Below are 17,625 nucleotides of genomic sequence, written 5' to 3' on the forward strand. Positions count from 1 at the left end.
TAGATTAAGTTATATAATTTGATGGATAAATCTTTTTTTAAATAATTTTTTTATATTTTCGGGGTTAAAATTAGTAGAATTTATTATATATAGAAATATTTATTCTGAATATTAGTCATAATAGTAATATATTATTCAAACATTTCCAACCTTACTAATAAACCTATAATAAATTTAGTGCCTAAACGATTAATTAATTAATTATCAAACTTGAGTTTAATAAGGTGTTAATCTCTTCTTTATTTAGCCAAACAAATTGAACAGCCAAATAGATAAATAGATTTGAGTAATAATTAAGATTATATATAATTATGTTAATGGAATATAATAGTCTTAATCGTGAAAAATGCAGTCGTTTTAATAAATTGAGACGGCTTGCTGATCCATCGTGCCCCTTAACATGCACTGAATTCTAAATCTTTGAATCATTAATTGCTAATTACATTTTTTTATATTTTAAAACCAACCTCCCCCATTGCCGTGACTCCAGAATAATATATCTTAATTAGATCAATATTTCTTATTAATAATATAAAATCACATTTTTAATTGAAGGTCTTAGAACACGTTCTTATGGTTATGGTTTACAAAAATGTGAGATAGATTGAAGGTAACCTTATAATATTTTAAAAGAGAGGTGTCATGTGTATGAATAATGTATATAATTTTATATATAAATAATAATAATATATTATTATATAATTGTATAACTTTAAATTTTAAATAAAACCACCTAATATATTATCTTTTTGTCTCTTTAGTGGCAGACTTAATAGGGTTAAAGAATAGTAAGTTGATCTCTTGAATTTGAAAAATAATTATTTTATATGTATAAAAAAAAAAGGCAAAATGACTTATTCCCACCCAAACATTAGTGTCTGTTCAAGTATCATAATAAAAAAAAAGGCAAAACTCTATTTTTGTATGAATTATATTAATAGAGTTATTTTAGAAAAATATATTTTTATTATGATAGTTTTATTTAGGATTTAAGATAAATAATATATATGTATATAGGAGTAAAAATAAAAAATAAAAAATTCAATATCCATAAATTTTATCGCAGAATCCACTGCAGATAGTCCTTACACAGTCCCTAGACAGCCGCCGCCAACCCACCTCCACGTAACTCAATTTCCTCGTATCAAAAAAACTCGACAGTTTCACCACTGCCACTAAAATTCATATCTAATGCTATACAAAAATTTAGGCGGAACCCAACCATTCATTTTTCCTTCCGTCATCTAATTATGCAGTCAATTTTATCTACACAAAAAAAAAAAAAAAAAATTCCCCACTCACAGATCCTGTCCATTTACCCACTACTTCTCACTCTAGCCGTCATTCTTCGTTTTCACAACTACTGTAAAATGGAACTTGACAATATTTCAACAGCCATGGCTATGGGTGCTTCTTTTGCTTCAAAGACTGCAGATTTCACACATCTTCATCAGCAGCAGCAGAGGTAATCCACGCCCATCGTATACACCGAAGAAATGTAAGGGTCGCCACAGATTTATCTCTGGAAGACTTGTGAAAGAATGAAACTTAACAACTGTCGCAGCTGATTCAATCAGTTCACATACCACGGGAGTGGTTAAAAAAAAAAAAATACACACAAGAGGAAAAAAAAAACAGAGAAGAAAACTTGGAGGTGAATATTATATATATTTTCTTTGATCTTCTTCTTTTTTTAAAGTTTAAGAAATTCAAGATAAAAAAAAAAAAAGAAATAAAACAATCTTTCTGTCACCAACCCACAAGAAGTCCCAACAAGAAGCTCATCAATCAAACCACTAACACCTACCAATAATCTCCCCACCCCAAACATTTCCACTTAGATTTTGTTAGTAGTTAGAAGAAACCGAGGTTGTTGAAGAACAAGATACTGAAGAACTTGATATCGAAGACGAAGACAGAAACCTAACTTCTTCAGCTGTCTCAACGCCATTAATATTTTCCTCCAAGTTCCCTCAGCCAACACACTTTCCAAGATGTTTGTCCCCTCCTCGGTGTTGTTGTTGTTGTTCATGTCGTTGAACAAGAAGTCAATGTCCCCGAATCCGATGTCGTCAAATACGTCGGGAAGGAGATCGCAGGGGCCATTTCCCATCGGAAAATGGGGCACCGGAAGCTGGTTTAGCCCCGGATTGTCGAGACAGAAATTCCATGTCAGCTCATTAAGATCCTCCGTTGTGTTCATGTATTCAGGTAAGACTGGTTGCTGCAAAGCAATGGCATCGACGTTAACGTTGGCATCTACGTCGACGTCCTCTTGCTGTTGTTGGGTTTGCGGTTGTTCGACTTCGGGTTCGGGTTCTTCGGACTGGTCGGTGGAGTTTTGATAGGGCGAGATGCCTTTCTCCTTTAAGCGATCAAGGTAATTACTCTTGTCAAAGTTAGTTACTGCATTTGGGCCTCTGTGTTGAAGGGCTGCCATATCATAAGCTTCTGCGGCTTCTTCTTGTGTATCTACCAGACAAGAACAAAAAATAAAAATAAAAACAAAGAAAACAAAAACAGAAAGCAAAAAAGTTAAAAATAATTATATAAAAAAGAAAAAAATGGAAAGTGAACTTTCATGAAAGATGCAGAATATGTCAAAAAAGCAGAATAGAAGTCACGTGAGAGAGTGGATAGAAATAATCAATAATTAGTAAATATTTTATTTTAGTTAGAAAATATAAAATTATAATTAAAAGAGAAAGTGTTGAAATATGATCCCCTTGGTCCTTGGATTTATCATAATTTGTGGGGGCGCATGTTAGGCGAGAAAGTACATTTGTGTACTCTATTTTCAGTCTGTTTCTTCTCTAACTAATGACTCTCTGCCTCTTTCACGTGGGAAAATTTCAGCAATTCTGGTTACGCAAATAAGATTTATATGAAAAAAGAATAATAAAATAAAGATTGAAGAATACAGATTAGATCTTGGCTAAAAATAAAACAGTAAATCTCTCTTTTTCATAGGCACGGATTGTCGTGTTGACAGGTGTCACGTGACATATTATAAAAATATTATTGTAAAATACTGACTGGTAGTTTTAATTTTAAAGGTTGAGATCTGAGTAAAAGGTTAACTGTCGACTGACAATCTCTCGTGTAATTGACTCAGACAAATAATTATCACTTCGACCCCTAAGGTTTGAAATAATTTCCACACCCTTTCCTTTTTTCAAAAGTACTAACAGATGGAATTAATGACAAAAGACCCAATTTTAAATGTGGATTTTCTTTTCTTTGTCTTTTTATCAAGCTCTGGACTTGCGTGGAAAACGAGTTTCTTCGAAAATAAAAAAACTCAAAAAAATCCATTTCCAAATAAAATAAAAAAAAATTAATTCAAACACAAAGAGCAAAAAAAAAAACAAGGCAGCATCTTGACAAAACAATATTATAACGTGGAGAACTTTTAAGAAATCCCTTCGCCACGTTCGCCTTGTTGACAAAAAGTTGCTGATGCTTTGAAATTGGGGTCCAGTATGCCAAACTCTGGCACCATTTACTTTTCATAAATCCATATTGTTTTAAGAGTGACGGCAAAAACATGTGCAAAAAATTGTGGTGAAAATGGAGCTTACTGTATGTTCCCAGGTATAAATATTTATTTCCAAAAACTCTTCCGATTCGAGCCTCCCACCGTCCATTGTGGTGATGCCTGCCGTCAAAGGGAATGAACTTAATAAATTTATTAATACAAGTACGTAATTGTCTTTAGTAATTAATTACACACCAAATTTGGTGATTAATTGATTGATTAATTACCTGGCAACGCCGCGGTATTTAGAAACGCCCCTGGAGAAGCCGCTGCTACGTCGTCGTAGAGATGCCAAGTATTCTTCTTTGGATACCTTCTGCATCTCTTCGAGGTCCTTTGTGTAGGTCTCTATCTGCAAATAATTATAAGAAAATTAAATTAAACACAGTAATGAAATTTCGTTAAAAATAAACAGTCAATGCCAACTACTCAAAAGTAATAATAAAAATTAGTAATAAATAGACAATTTTATATATATATATATATATATATATATATATATATATATATATATATATGTATGTATGTACAGGGAAATTCAAAGTCGTTTCTGGTCCCCAATACTTCAAAGCAGCGAGATCATAAGTTCTCGCGGCCGCTTCTTCACTATCATAAGCCCCTGCATACAAGCAAAATTATTATAAGAACAAATACATTTTCGAATTCTTTTTTAACAAGGAATTCACTTGAACTGAATTGTTTTTTAGGAATCAAATTGGACAAAATAATTAAAAGTTTGATCTGAATGACATCAGAAAAGATATCATTTGAAGTCATTTTCGAATCCTTAAAAGAGTTCAAGTACGATATATTGTGAATGAGAAACACGAAGAAATAAAATAAAAGAAATGGAAGTGGATTGAGATTTGCGAAGAATGAATAAATAAACTGGACTTACCCAAATAAACTGAGAAGGTGGTGGTGAACGTTACAATGGCAGAGGAATAAAACAGAGTCAGTAACACAGGAAAAAAATCAATGAATAAAATAATAAAAATGGTGTTAAGTAAATTATTAAACAAAGATTACAGATCTCCTTGATATTGTTATTCTTTTTTTATTAATGGAACGGAATTTACCTTGTCGCCCCTTCTTGTTCTGAATGTTGTTCCAGGAAGTCTTATCCCAGAGATGAGCTTCAAACCTCCCAGTCCATCTATGCCTGTTCACAATTTTACTCAAAAGATTAATTAACAAGCATTGAAATCAAGATTAATTCATTCTTAATCACGTGATTAACCTGGTTACTCCTCTATAAACGGAGCTTCGTTTTCCTGACAAGTTTGGAGTAGTCTTGTATTTCTCTTTCGTTTGGCTTTTTCTCTGCCGTTTGATCTTCGGCTCGATTGACTGATGATCGTGATGGCCAGGAAGAACAACATCAGAACTAGAGCAAGAAGACGAAGAGCAAGAACTAGAGGGACACATCTTCATATAACAAAAACTTTAATTTTTTACAATTTTGTCCCTGTGGAAACTCCTAGAAAGAGAAGTGAGTCAAGTAGGTTTCGGGAGAGGAGACTTTCAGAGTAATGGCAGCCAAAAGTGGTTTACCAAAACAAGGAGAGACAGAAAGCAGGACAAGAAGAATGAAGGGGGAGGCAATGTGAAGGCAGCTAAATAGGAAGGTGGAAAAGTTAACCAAATGGTTAATAATTAACCATGGTTAAGAGATCATCTTACACTTGGCTGATGCTGCCGCCATGCTACCAATGGGATGTGGGTGTCTAGGTTGGATTTCCACGTAAGTTTTTTCGAAGAATCTTTTTTAAATTAGTGAATTTAATTTAGATTAAGAGAGACTGCGGCTGAATTGGATTAATAAATTTTAATTAAAAAACTAGAGGAATTACATGCATAAATATATAAAAAAGATTCAAAGAGTTTAAAAGTGGTCACATGATAATTTTGTTTAATTAAAAATAAGAATATTATTTTCAGATTTTATTAAATAAATTATTTTATTTCATAGAAAAAAATATTTATAAATCTTCATAATTTAATGTAACAATGAGTGGCATTATTATTGATGTTATTATTATAATAACTGGAGAAAATGTCAGTTCGTTGGAAAATAAGTGACGTGGAAGGAGAAATCTGAGGTGTCGGAACCATAGCAATGCTGCCAAAGCCGTCCACTTGTAACGATGCATCTGAATAAACCAACAGTTATTATGTCTCAACTTTCCACGGCTTTCGAGGAAATATCGAAGGTGACACTCGAATTATTATAAATATTTTTTAATATTTAATATATATATATATATATATATATATATATATTTATTTATTGATTTACAAGATAAAATCAAAAATTAAGAAACTCGTTCTAGATCCAATCCACTGTCACCCTAAAAAATATCTATAAAAACTTAATTATGAAAAGTCATCATTAATCCATCTAAGAATTAATAAAATTATAACCAACTCTATTTATTCGGCAAATCTTTTATGATATAATAATATTGTATAGAGTTTATTACCATAAAAATATTATGTATAAATAATAACCGTTTATATTAAATTGACATATATAAATAATAATTATATTTAGTTTGATATACTAAATTAATAATGAGATATAATTTTTGAAACGGTTTTCTATATTAAACCAGTTTAGAAGTATGAAAGAGATATTATGATAATTATAATAAATCAATGGTGTAGGGATAGGAGAAAACTACAACAAATCAAAATATAAGAGTTAGGACTGTCATTGGATCAAGCAAGCCCAAGGTCTGATTGATCGGTCTGAAAATTTCAATTTTGAGTTGGAAGTCTCTAATAGATCTAGACAAAGAATTTTGTTTATTAAGTTTAGGTTTGGGCTTGAATATAAATTGTTCAAGTCTGAGGTCTAATAGACCAAAAAACTTATTATGGACAGAGGTTTGTTTATGAGGTTTTTAAACCTATTATGAAAACGTAACGGTGTTTTATAAGTTTTTAAAGTTATAAAATAAACCTAAAATAGGTCAGAACAAATCCAAACTTAAAAAAATTTAATGAATCGAGTTTAAACGAAAATTTTATACTCAAATGGGTACACCCAAAGCCCAAACTTGAACTTTATTTATAGGCTTGGGTTTGAGCTTGTCAAACCTCATTTTGTTGTTGCTTGATTGATAACCCTAATGGAGTTGAATAAAGAGTTTAGCGTCAATGGCTAAGGTTGCTCACTCACCCTCAATCAATGTTATTTAAGCAACGTTGTGGGGGTTTAATCAATTCAGAGGTGACCACTAGATTAAATCTTCTCATCTTGACGTCACAAAAACCATCTTACCATCTTCATATTGGATGAAATTGAAAAGTTCCAACTGAAACAAGAATGTTATGGCATAATAGGTAAGGGAAACGCAATAAGTTGGAGAGACAAAATCGATGGCTAAGATCAATATGAGAACATAAACTCTAATATGTTGAGTGAGGGCAATGTCACAAGTCATACGATGACGACTCAAAAATGACAAAGTTGATAGGTGGCATTAGGTAGTGGTGTGGGTGATGAAAATTTGTTGGGGTGGTGTCACGTTGTCAACAAGAGGTGGTGGATGGTGGCGACATATATGGGTGGTTATTTTAATTGGAAACTATACAATTTTTATTTTGAAATATAAAATTAGCAATGGTAAAATAATTACAATAAAGGTTTAAGGTTATTTTGTTAATTTTTTATTATCTTATGTAAAAGTGATAATTAAATTGCCTTTCCAATTATTTAGACAAGAATACCAACATGTTTTATATATGATGAACCAGACAAAATTATGTAAATAATAATAAAAAATCAAAGTAATTTTTTATTACTTAAATTACTTTGGTAATCTTTTAATGAGATTATCATAGTAATTTACCTTTAATTACTAGTTGTGATAAAATATTTCAGTAATTTTTTATTATCAATATGACATAACAGATAATATAGAGATAATTTGATTATCAATATTACTTTTGGTGTTATAAGATTAGCTAATTAATTTTAATTTTATTAGGATTTCATGTTATTGAATATTTAGAACAAAAATGCGTCATTTTGAATTAAAGTAATAATTCATGTGGGGAATACTTTAGAAAGCAAATATATTGGCAATAATTAATATAAATAATATTTTAAAAAATACATAAAACAAATACTCTAGCTTAATAGTTTAATAAAATACAATATCAATTTATGTTCAATAATTATTTAAGAATTTTAAAATAAATTAATATTTTAATATAATTATTATAAAAATAATAATTATTTATTCATATTAATTTTATTAAATATAATAATAATTTATACTAAATAATCTTACATATAATATATGTTTACGAAAATCGTTATTTTTGTAATAAAAAATTATTTAAACCAAACACATTAAACAAAACAAATGTTTAGTTCACAATAGTGTTGGATTCGAGTTCGTTAAACTCGCCTCAAGGTGACTATAATTGAACCAAGATTTGAGTTCAGTTTGATATTATAATCAAACAAAATATAATTCAAATGATATAATTTTAGTTGATTAATATTAAATTTTTCTATACTTATAAGTTTGACAAATTAAACATTTATACAGTTTGAATTAAAACTTGAATTTGCAAGTTTGTGTAAGTCAAACTTATTTTTAAACTCAAAAAAATTTGACTCGAATCAAACTGTAATTCACATAAACCAAAAATAAAAAACCGAGTAGGAGGTTATCATTTAAAAAACTGAACAGATAAATCCAAAATGTGATGAAATTTAATGTTGAGAAAGGATACGATTAGGTAAAATAGACAATTATTTTTCAATAGTATTTTGTATATATTTTTATGTATAAATAATAATATATTATCATTATTATATAATTAAATAATTAAAATTATATAATAATAAAATATTATTTATGTATAAAATTATAAAACGACTACAGGCCAAAAATTCAAAGATTAGATTACTTTCATTTTACAAAGAAACTCGCAAATAAATGCACCTCATCAATGGTCTGTTTTGCATATCAATACGTTGTTTCCGCATAAAGTAAATTCGTTTGCAATGAGAAGACTCATATAAATGAATCCGGAAATTCACCACTGCAAAGGAAGATCGCCCTGCCACACAATGCTAAAAATCATAGTTTCCAGCAGAATCCCACTTTCTGCGAATAGTTAAATCAGTCAATATATATTAATAAATTCGTTTACTCTTTAACATAAACGAAAAACCCAACAGCCACCACCCCTGAAACCACCACTATCAGCAGACCCCACTTGCCAATCTCCTAAAATCTACCACCCCAATATTGCAACATCACATTTCAAATCAAACAATTCATAAGATGGACGTCCTCTGTGAAATAGGAAAGCAATTTTTAATGAAATAGTATGTAGATAGATCAGAGTGGTTCAACATTCAAAGAAGAAAGTGAAACGACAAAGACAAATCATCAAAACTCAATTCGCAAAATTCCAGTTTATAAAATTACTCTAATGCATCTCCTAACCATCAACCGCCTCTATTAATAGAACGAAAGACTTGTCCTATCAAAGCGGCATGCCCACACCATCAGTTTCAGTCGATGGCTTCTCGTCTTTGCTATAACTATTAATAATTTAGTGTTGCGGCTTTTTGTTTGATTTGAAGTGCAGTGTTGCAAGGTGGGGGTGGTAGGTTTTAAGAGACCAACTTAACCCTAAGAGGACCTTTAGTTTGGGTAATATTTTATTATCAAAATAGAAAGATTACCTTGAAGGTAAATTACTTAAAAGATTACTGGGTATAAATGATTATTATGTTTGATAAAATTTGATAAGTATAAATAATTATTGTGTTTGGTTAAAGGTAATAAAAGATTACTAATAAATTATTTTACTTAAATGTCTTTGAATATAATTATTTTTAAATATTTTTCATATTATTTGTCATATTAATTAAAATTAATTTTTTTGTCTCAAAAAATTAATAAATACTAATATAATTATAATAAAATCAACATTATCTTAGTAATCTTTAAATACCTAAAGTGAATGTGGTAATCAAATTACTACATATATTACCTACCACGTTAGCATAGTTAATAGAATATTACTGTAATATTTTATTACTGACAAACCAAACAAAGAAATAAAAGATAGATTACCAAAATAATATTCAAAACCCATAACCAAACGACCCCTAAGTAATTGAGCTTATAAAGCAAAACCATTAATTACAATATAATTCAATTATGAGATAATTAATGACAAAAAATAATGGTTAATTTTGGAGTTATTGCATGATTTTTGTTACAAAATGTTATTTCAAAAGTTACTAAGTAACGACTAAGTGCTATTAGAATTATATAAGAAAAAGGAAAAACAAGATAAACAGTTGATCTTTTAGGTGTTTGATTTAGTTTATTATTACTATTGCCTATGATATTTCTACAAGTAGATCGCACCTTCATACAACATATTAATGGCAATATTAATTTTAATTTTTCGCGGCAGGGCTGATATTTAGTTAATCTTCAAGTGCCCATCAAAACTACTCTTCAATATCAACTTGAGTTGGAAAATAATTAATAATAAAACTATGTACACAAATAATATACATAATTTTATACACAAATAATGATAATTTAACATTATACAATCATATGATAATAAAGGCGAATTGTCACTAGTGACGAAGATGAGCCACTGTAAGGGAACACATCAAAGATACACTAAAGAAGGGGAGGGAGAGCAAAACCATTGGTTCCAATGATAGAAAAAGGGAAGGAGAAACCTTAAGGAAAAAATATAAGATTTTAAAGTTTAATTATAAGAAAAATTATTAATTTTCTAAAATTAAGAAAAAAATAGATAATATTTTATTATTTTTAATATATTATTAATTAAATAATGATTTTATCTTTGAAATTAACTATTTTTGCTAATATTATTAGTCTATGGGTGAAAGTTTGAATTTTTGATAGTTGGCAGGTGACAGACCGTCGTATCAAACATTGGGTGGCAATATGTCTTTTGGACAAATATTAATGGCAATATTAATTTTTCACGTCACTGCTAATATTTAGTTGATCTGCAAGTACCCGTCAAAACTATTCTTTAGTGGGCGACCTTGGTTAGAAAATAATTAATAATAAAATTACATATATGAATAATGTATATAATTTTATATATAGATAATAATAATTTAAAATTATTTAATTATATAATAATATGTTATTATTTATATATAAAATTATATATTTTATTTGTATATATAATACAATAATTAATTTAGACAGTTAAATTGTGCTGTTTTCTGAAAAAAAAAAAATTCCATTATTAATAAAATATTTTTAAGTAAATTACCCATATTATGAGAACACTAAAAATAAATATAATAAGCTATTTTAAAGAATTAAATTGATTATATATAGAAAAAGAAAAGAAAATTTTGAAGTGCTTTAACTGTATGTCTATTTGCCATCATCCAAGTCCCCAAACAGTAAAGAACCATTAAAAAAACCTCCATTTTAGTGGCATAGGTAAGCAAGGCTTTTGTTCCACAAATTAGAGCATAAATGCAGGCTTTTTAATGGAATTGAACTATCCCAACACTTTCAATGCTTTTTTTCATAATATTTTAGCAAACACAAGATCAATCACTCAACTGCTGTGCCAAATATCAAAAACCCAAAAGCTTGAATGCGGAACAACTTGATGAGCACAAAAATATATCCAGGCAAAGCGCTTTAACACAAAAAAGTTCAAATCATGAAAGGAGATGATGAAAATGTGATACCTCCGCCACAAAGTAGCACACTACCAGAGTCTACTCTGTTTTTCAACAAAACTTGATCGAACAACAAGCTTTGTGATGAGGCCTGCAGATTATACTCATCCAGATCATAGTGTCTTGATGTTACAATTTGTGAGTCAATGTTTACTTTGTGTAAATCCTTCTCGATATCCCTGACATACTTCATTATGTTGGGTTGGAAATCTAAGGTGTCACTTGGACTGCAACCAAAGGAAAATTTCTGACACTCTAATTTGTCCTTGTTGATTGCACTACTGCTACTAGCCGTCAGTTCCATAGAATCTTGGCTATGTGTGAACCATCCTTCCTGTAAGCGTGACATTAGATGATAACAGAAAAACTAAGATCCCCTATAGTTTTCTTGCACCAAAATTAATGTCAAAAGAATAATATGATAGGATTTTGCTTGGGTGGTTAAATTTCAGGATTTTCATCAGCTCACATTTTTTCCTGAATAGGAAAGCTAAGTGGGGAATAAACTGCTAGTTGCATGATAGAGGAAACAAATTTCATTTCTATGGTATATAAACTACTAAACAGGTAAAATACACAGCATATGTTTTGTTAATTTGCTTCAACTGACCCAAAATTCACTATTCTGAGAATAATCTTGCAGGGAGAATATAGATAAGTGCCAGTCTTGTGGGAAGAGGATAATAAGTGCCCTAAATTTACATGTAGAATCTATGAAATACCATGGACTTAGATATTTAATTTGCCTAAGAAGAAACAGTAGCAGTGCAAACAGTAAAGGTCCAAAAGGACCTGACAGTCAAAAGATTGCATAAATTATTCTGTAATTTGTTTCATTAAATATGCAAACTAGTATGGTTGGGAAAAAGAAATGAACAAGAAAAATTAATTAAACAGCAGATATAAGAGCATGAACCTGTTTATCACTAAGGCAACTGTTGGGGCAGTAGTTTGTAGGTGTGCTTGAATTTTCATGGGTTAAATAAGTATTATCACCAACCATGGCAGCTCTGCCCACTAAGTTGAAAGGTGGTTCCTCCTGCGATGAGAAGTCAGAGCTATCGAATGTGGATAACGATACACACTCGTCGAAATAAGCCATGGCTTCATCAGCTAGACGTCTAGACATCCTTCTTCTCTCAATGCTAGACTGCCATGGTATTCAGTAAAACTAAATTTGAGAAAAAATCGTACTAGAAGTGAAAAATATATCAAGATACAACTTATGTAGAAAATTCCCAAGGTCTGTGGTGCAACTAATGCAATTGCATGCCCTGCCCCACTCCAAAAAAATGCAAACTGGATATTCCACAATTTATTGATTAGATTGAACAACAATGGCTGGCAAGAGGATTGCAACAAATTGGATAAGAAACTATGATCCGGTGTGTTCTGCAATTAATTGAAAGGAATGAAAGCCAATCCTAAAAACACATGAACTCCCAACAGCAAATTGTTAAGTTTAATAAATATGATCCACAACTGAGTCACAACAAACAAGCTTAACTTATATAGTTGAGTAACTAGAGTAAGAAATACATCAAGTAATTGGCTGAAGTACCAAAAAGGCCTACTTTTCTTCCTGGGCGAGATTTCTGCTCCTTAGGGGCCTTGGGATCCGGAAGTACTTCCTTCAGGATTCTACTCAGCTCGACCCCACGATGTTCCTCAACAGCCAGGTCTGCCCGAAGTTTTGTAGCTCGTTCCTGGGACTGCACAATGAAGATAGTATCTGCTATAAAAGGTGCGACAGAAAAAGAGAAACCAAAAACAAGATAAACTAAAAAGTCAGAATTATGTAGTGTTTTCTCCTTTTTTAATCTGAAATCTGAATAGGGCATAATTTATGTTTATCTGTGACTTGTTAATTTTTTAATTTAATAATCTCCTAACACAAGCGTTCATATATGTTGTTTAACATATATTTTCCCCTTATTTTGATTTCCTATTGAAGAAGTTCAATCTCTTAACCATTACTGTTGAGCATTTTATGCTGTGACCACAAATTAGAAGATTCCACAAGGTTGTGACAAACATGTTAATTCCTGCAATAAACAAGTATTCAGTGCAGATGAGACCTAAAAATTCAGATGAAATATGTGGTTGAAGATGAGGCAGCGATGACACATAAAAGGGATTGATGGAATTGGCAGTAACTATGGAAGTCGCCTGCTGTCAGCTTTGGAAGTACCTTCTTTTAAAATTGCTACAGATGAGCTAGTGATTATGAAGTGATTGTGGTTAACGGTAATGGTGCTGCTAGATATGCAAAGATGAAATTATGAATAACAGTGAGGAAGGACTGAAGAGTTAACTAAAATGACAATGAACAAACAAAATAAAACCTAAAAAATGTTACAAGTGAAATTTTAAGAGTTCTTTTACCCATAAAGAAAATATCTTAGCAAAAGCTAGGAATTAAATAGCCCAACCTATCATTTAACATTTTCATACATACATAATTTATAAGCACAGCAATATCTTACTGTTAGCATCACAGCATTAAAAGTTTCAAACATCTCAGTTTACAATGAGGTTACCTGCTCTAGCTTTTTTGCATATTCTCTTCTTATGTCCAATATCAATTCAACTGCACCCGGGCTCACCAAGTCAGGAGGTATATCAGTTATATTAGTCATTGCAATACCGGCCGCACTATTGCTCTTCATAGACTAAATTCATACAAAGAGAGGTTATGAATTAACATAAAGCACAACTCTACAAACAAGAGACTATCAAGACAGGAACAAATAAATGTTCCTAGTGCTCTTAAAATTAAGGGAGAAAAACATGTAATGTTTCCATAACTGAAAAAAATATGGACATGAAAGAATAAGTATAATACATTTCAAAAAGATAAGAAGATCCTTCTAGAAACATAACCATGAAGAGGCTACATGATTTGTCTTGTAATACTAGCCTATATATATTTTTCATATGTCACTTTATTGCAATCACAAATTTTCAGTTATGCTAGTCATTGCAATACCAGCTGAGTTATTTCTCGTCATAGACTAAATCCATACAAAGTGAGGTCATGAATTAACATAAAGCACAACTCTACAAACAAGACACTATCAAGACAGGAACAAATAATTGTTCCAAGTGCTCTTATAATTAAGGGAGAAAAACATCTAAAGTTTCCATAACTGAAAAAAATACACACACGAGAGAATAAGTATAATACATTCAAAAAGATAAGAAGATCCTATCATATCCATAAAGAGGCCGCAAAATTTGACTTGTAATATTAGCCTTTATATATTTTTCATAAGTCACTTTATTGCAATCAGAAAATTTTCAGATAAAAAGATTGAGCATCTTCATTTGAATCTTATAAAAACCTAAGGTAGAAGTCAACAAAACATGCTCTGATTCCCTAGTCACTCTCCTCATATATAAGATCACATATACAAGTTATATCTTACCATTAATTTTGGCAAAGTGATGTATATGTTACTAAACTAACGAAAATGCACAATTTTCAACAAGAATTATCTGCCGTTTATATCCCAGTAATTCAATCAACAAGTCATCTAATCCTTCTTCCCAAAGTAGACATTATAAGACTGAGCTATACAATAGATACCAAAGAAAACTTGCAGGATTTTTTTAACTGAATATTTCCCTAGCTTAGATTACAAAACATTGAAAAATAATTCTCTAATATACACATGAAAATACTCCCTAACAGATCACTTGTATGAAAGAAAAATTAAAAAACAAAAAAAAAAAGTGGGATTGCCAGAAAACTCTATGGACTTACCATTTCAAGGTCATTTTGGATATCAGCAATGGCACGCCTCACTTCAGATCGAACAGTTTCATATATACCATTAGCAGAAGTATCATTCCCCAAATTGTTCCCTTGAAATGGCTGCAAGAGGAAAAGAAAAATGAGTTCTATTCCGGGGACATTTCATCATTTTCATGTAAGAATTAGTTACATTCAAAATTGGCAATAAAACAAAGTAATGAACTGAAAAAGAAGTTTCTATATTACTAAGAGGTATTAATAATCTTGCTGCACAGATCTAAGAAACTAAATCACGAGCTTAAAGTTTCCATAATTAACAACCACGTCTCACCTTCATCTGTTCAGAAACTGCTTTAATAGTTTTTTCCTCAGCTTCTGAAAAAGAACTTGTTGAAACTAAATCTTCCCAATTTGAAGTTCTCATGTTAGACTGCAAAAGAAGCACAACATCATTAACTGACAAGACTTGAGTAACAAAACAGACTAACTCATTTTCATACAAACATCAAAAAAGAACTCTTTTATTGTATACCAAGTTTCCAGCAGAACCATCTGAAGATTCAAAAGCCAATCGCTGACCAGGCAAAGTCCTCAAACTTTTTGTTTGATTTGACGCAGAACTACTTTCAACCAATTCAGTCTTTCTCCTATCAATTCTTTTCGTAGAAACACTATCTTCTTGCTCAACTTCACTCTGGCAAAAATCAATTGAACACTCAATCAAACAAATAAATCCAATTGAACATTCAATCATAGCATACAAACCCAGTTGAAAAATCAATTAATCAAACAAAATTTTCATCATGGTTTCATAATGACAAACACAAACCTCAGAATTTACAGCAGCCCCTCTTGAAACAGAACCCCGGGACACAGACCGATAGCGCCGCCCAGAGTCCACCCTCGACAAGCTCCGGCCGATCCCTGAACCATGTTTTCCGCCGTCATCATTTCTAACCGCCGAGCGCCCCCTCCGGATTTCTTCAGCACCTAAAGCTTTAGACTTTTGGAGTGAAACCTCATCTAGTTCGGAACTTTTGACGTCTCCAGTTGGCGAATTGCTGGGACAAAAGAGAGGATTATCCCTCTTAATCAAGAAATCATTTGAAGTAGAACATGTAGAATCATCCAACTCTGTTCTTGAGAAAGAACTCACACTTCTTGATCTGCGAGGAAGGACTTTCTTTGTTGAATCTTTTTTGGCGGTTTCTCTATCAGATGTCGCTGATTGTGTTTTTGTTGCAGTTGTTGCTCTTGTTGAAGAATTCAGCAAACTTTTTCCTCTTGTGGAGGATTTGAAGGCTGCAACCGCCATTTTTGATGAATTTTGAATAAGAAAAAGGGAGTGATTTTGTTTACACAGAAAAAACAAAGAAATGAGAAAGAAAAGGAGTGTAAGACAAAAAGATGGTGGTGGGTGGGGATGCAGAAAGCGACGGAAGAATGTGATCTGTCCTTCTTTGTTTTCATCAAAGAAGATTTGTCATATGCAGAAAATTTGCTCAGAAGTGAAAGAAAATAGATAAATAAATAATAAAAAGGCAATCAATTAATTTAATTAGATGAGATTCAACCTAATAACTGTTTATTCAAGATGCATTCTGCTTTAGTTAAAACTAATTATTTTAAAAACTAACTGGGTGTTAATTTTGTAGTATTTTTGCCTAATTAATATGATTATATTATACTAAAGGGTTAAAATGGGAAATTAATACGAAAAGATAAATAATATAATCAATAAACTCAATTGAATTTATTATAAGCAATAGTAGGCATAATTATTCTTAATATACAAATTAATATATATTTATTTGTATTATTATATTATTATATATCATTTTTTAATAAAAATTACATATTAAATATTTATTTATTTGTTTTATGATTTAATTAGGTGTAGTTGGTTTTTTTTGGATAATAAAGAATTTTATTCAAATTGAATAATCATTTTTACGAGATTAAATTAATCACATTAGATAAAATAAACTCTAAATTTAATGATTGATCTCATAATTATTAAATTAAGTAAGTTAAAAATTTATGTTATAAAACTGAATCAACCAAAACAGGGAGAATAAACTTTAGATTTAGTGATCGTTCTCATAATTAAATAAGTTAAAAGTTAATAAATTCTAATTTAATAACCAACTCTGTAATTACTGAATTAGAGAAATAAAAAATTTAATTGTAATATCTCATCAAAAAAGAATTAAACTCGTAATCTGCTGCATATGGAACCGCACTTTTGTCTCTTAAATTACTTTAAGAGTTGGCATTATCATTTTGCTTGTTTCTGGGGCAAAGTTCTTCTAAGAGCGTAAGGAGTAGACCTGGCCACGATTCATGAACCATCGGTTTCGGTTTGAAATTATCGGTTCACGATTCGAAAATATAAGGACCCTGAACTGAAATTGTAACAGGACGGTTCGTCCACGGTTCGGAACCGCCGGTTCCGGTTCATGGCCCCGGTTCGAAACCGACGGTTTTGATTCGGAACCGACGGTTTCGATTCGAAACCAATATTGAACCATCAATTCCAATACATGATCTTGATTTAATTTTTAAATTATTAATTACAATAATTAAAATTTAAAA

General features: G+C 30.8%; 2 protein-coding genes across 3 annotated transcripts; both read right to left on the reverse strand.

The window, feature by feature from the left end:
* Window positions 1-1,026: 1,026 nt before the first annotated feature.
* Window positions 1,027-5,133, reverse strand: LOC123192270 (ethylene-responsive transcription factor WRI1-like). The gene is made up of 7 exons (XM_044604751.1): window positions 4,779-5,133; window positions 4,618-4,700; window positions 4,437-4,445; window positions 4,069-4,157; window positions 3,766-3,890; window positions 3,582-3,658; window positions 1,027-2,472 (listed from the first exon to the last, which is right to left on the reverse strand). Exons 1-7 carry the CDS (start codon window positions 4,970-4,972, stop codon window positions 1,838-1,840), a joined length of 1,212 nt encoding a protein of 403 aa, XP_044460686.1. The 5' UTR covers window positions 4,973-5,133; the 3' UTR covers window positions 1,027-1,837.
* Window positions 5,134-11,163: 6,030 nt separating this feature from the next.
* LOC123193502 lies at window positions 11,164-16,505 on the reverse strand. Of its 2 annotated transcripts, XM_044606527.1 has the most exons (8): window positions 15,860-16,500; window positions 15,563-15,724; window positions 15,362-15,460; window positions 15,040-15,150; window positions 13,814-13,945; window positions 12,848-12,985; window positions 12,190-12,423; window positions 11,164-11,607 (listed from the first exon to the last, which is right to left on the reverse strand). In XM_044606527.1, the coding sequence occupies exons 1-8, from the start codon at window positions 16,343-16,345 to the stop codon at window positions 11,248-11,250; spliced, it is 1,722 nt and encodes a 573-aa protein (XP_044462462.1). In that variant the 5' UTR covers window positions 16,346-16,500; the 3' UTR covers window positions 11,164-11,247. The 2 variants fall into 2 exon arrangements, with proteins under 2 accessions (XP_044462462.1, XP_044462463.1); XM_044606528.1 differs by lacking the exon at window positions 11,164-11,607 and having other exon boundaries at window positions 12,374-12,423; window positions 12,835-12,985; window positions 15,860-16,505.
* Between the last annotated feature and the right edge of the window lie 1,120 nt (window positions 16,506-17,625).

This window comes from Mangifera indica, chromosome 12, assembly GCF_011075055.1.
Source record: "Mangifera indica cultivar Alphonso chromosome 12, CATAS_Mindica_2.1, whole genome shotgun sequence".
NCBI classification, from domain to species: domain Eukaryota; kingdom Viridiplantae; phylum Streptophyta; class Magnoliopsida; order Sapindales; family Anacardiaceae; genus Mangifera; species Mangifera indica.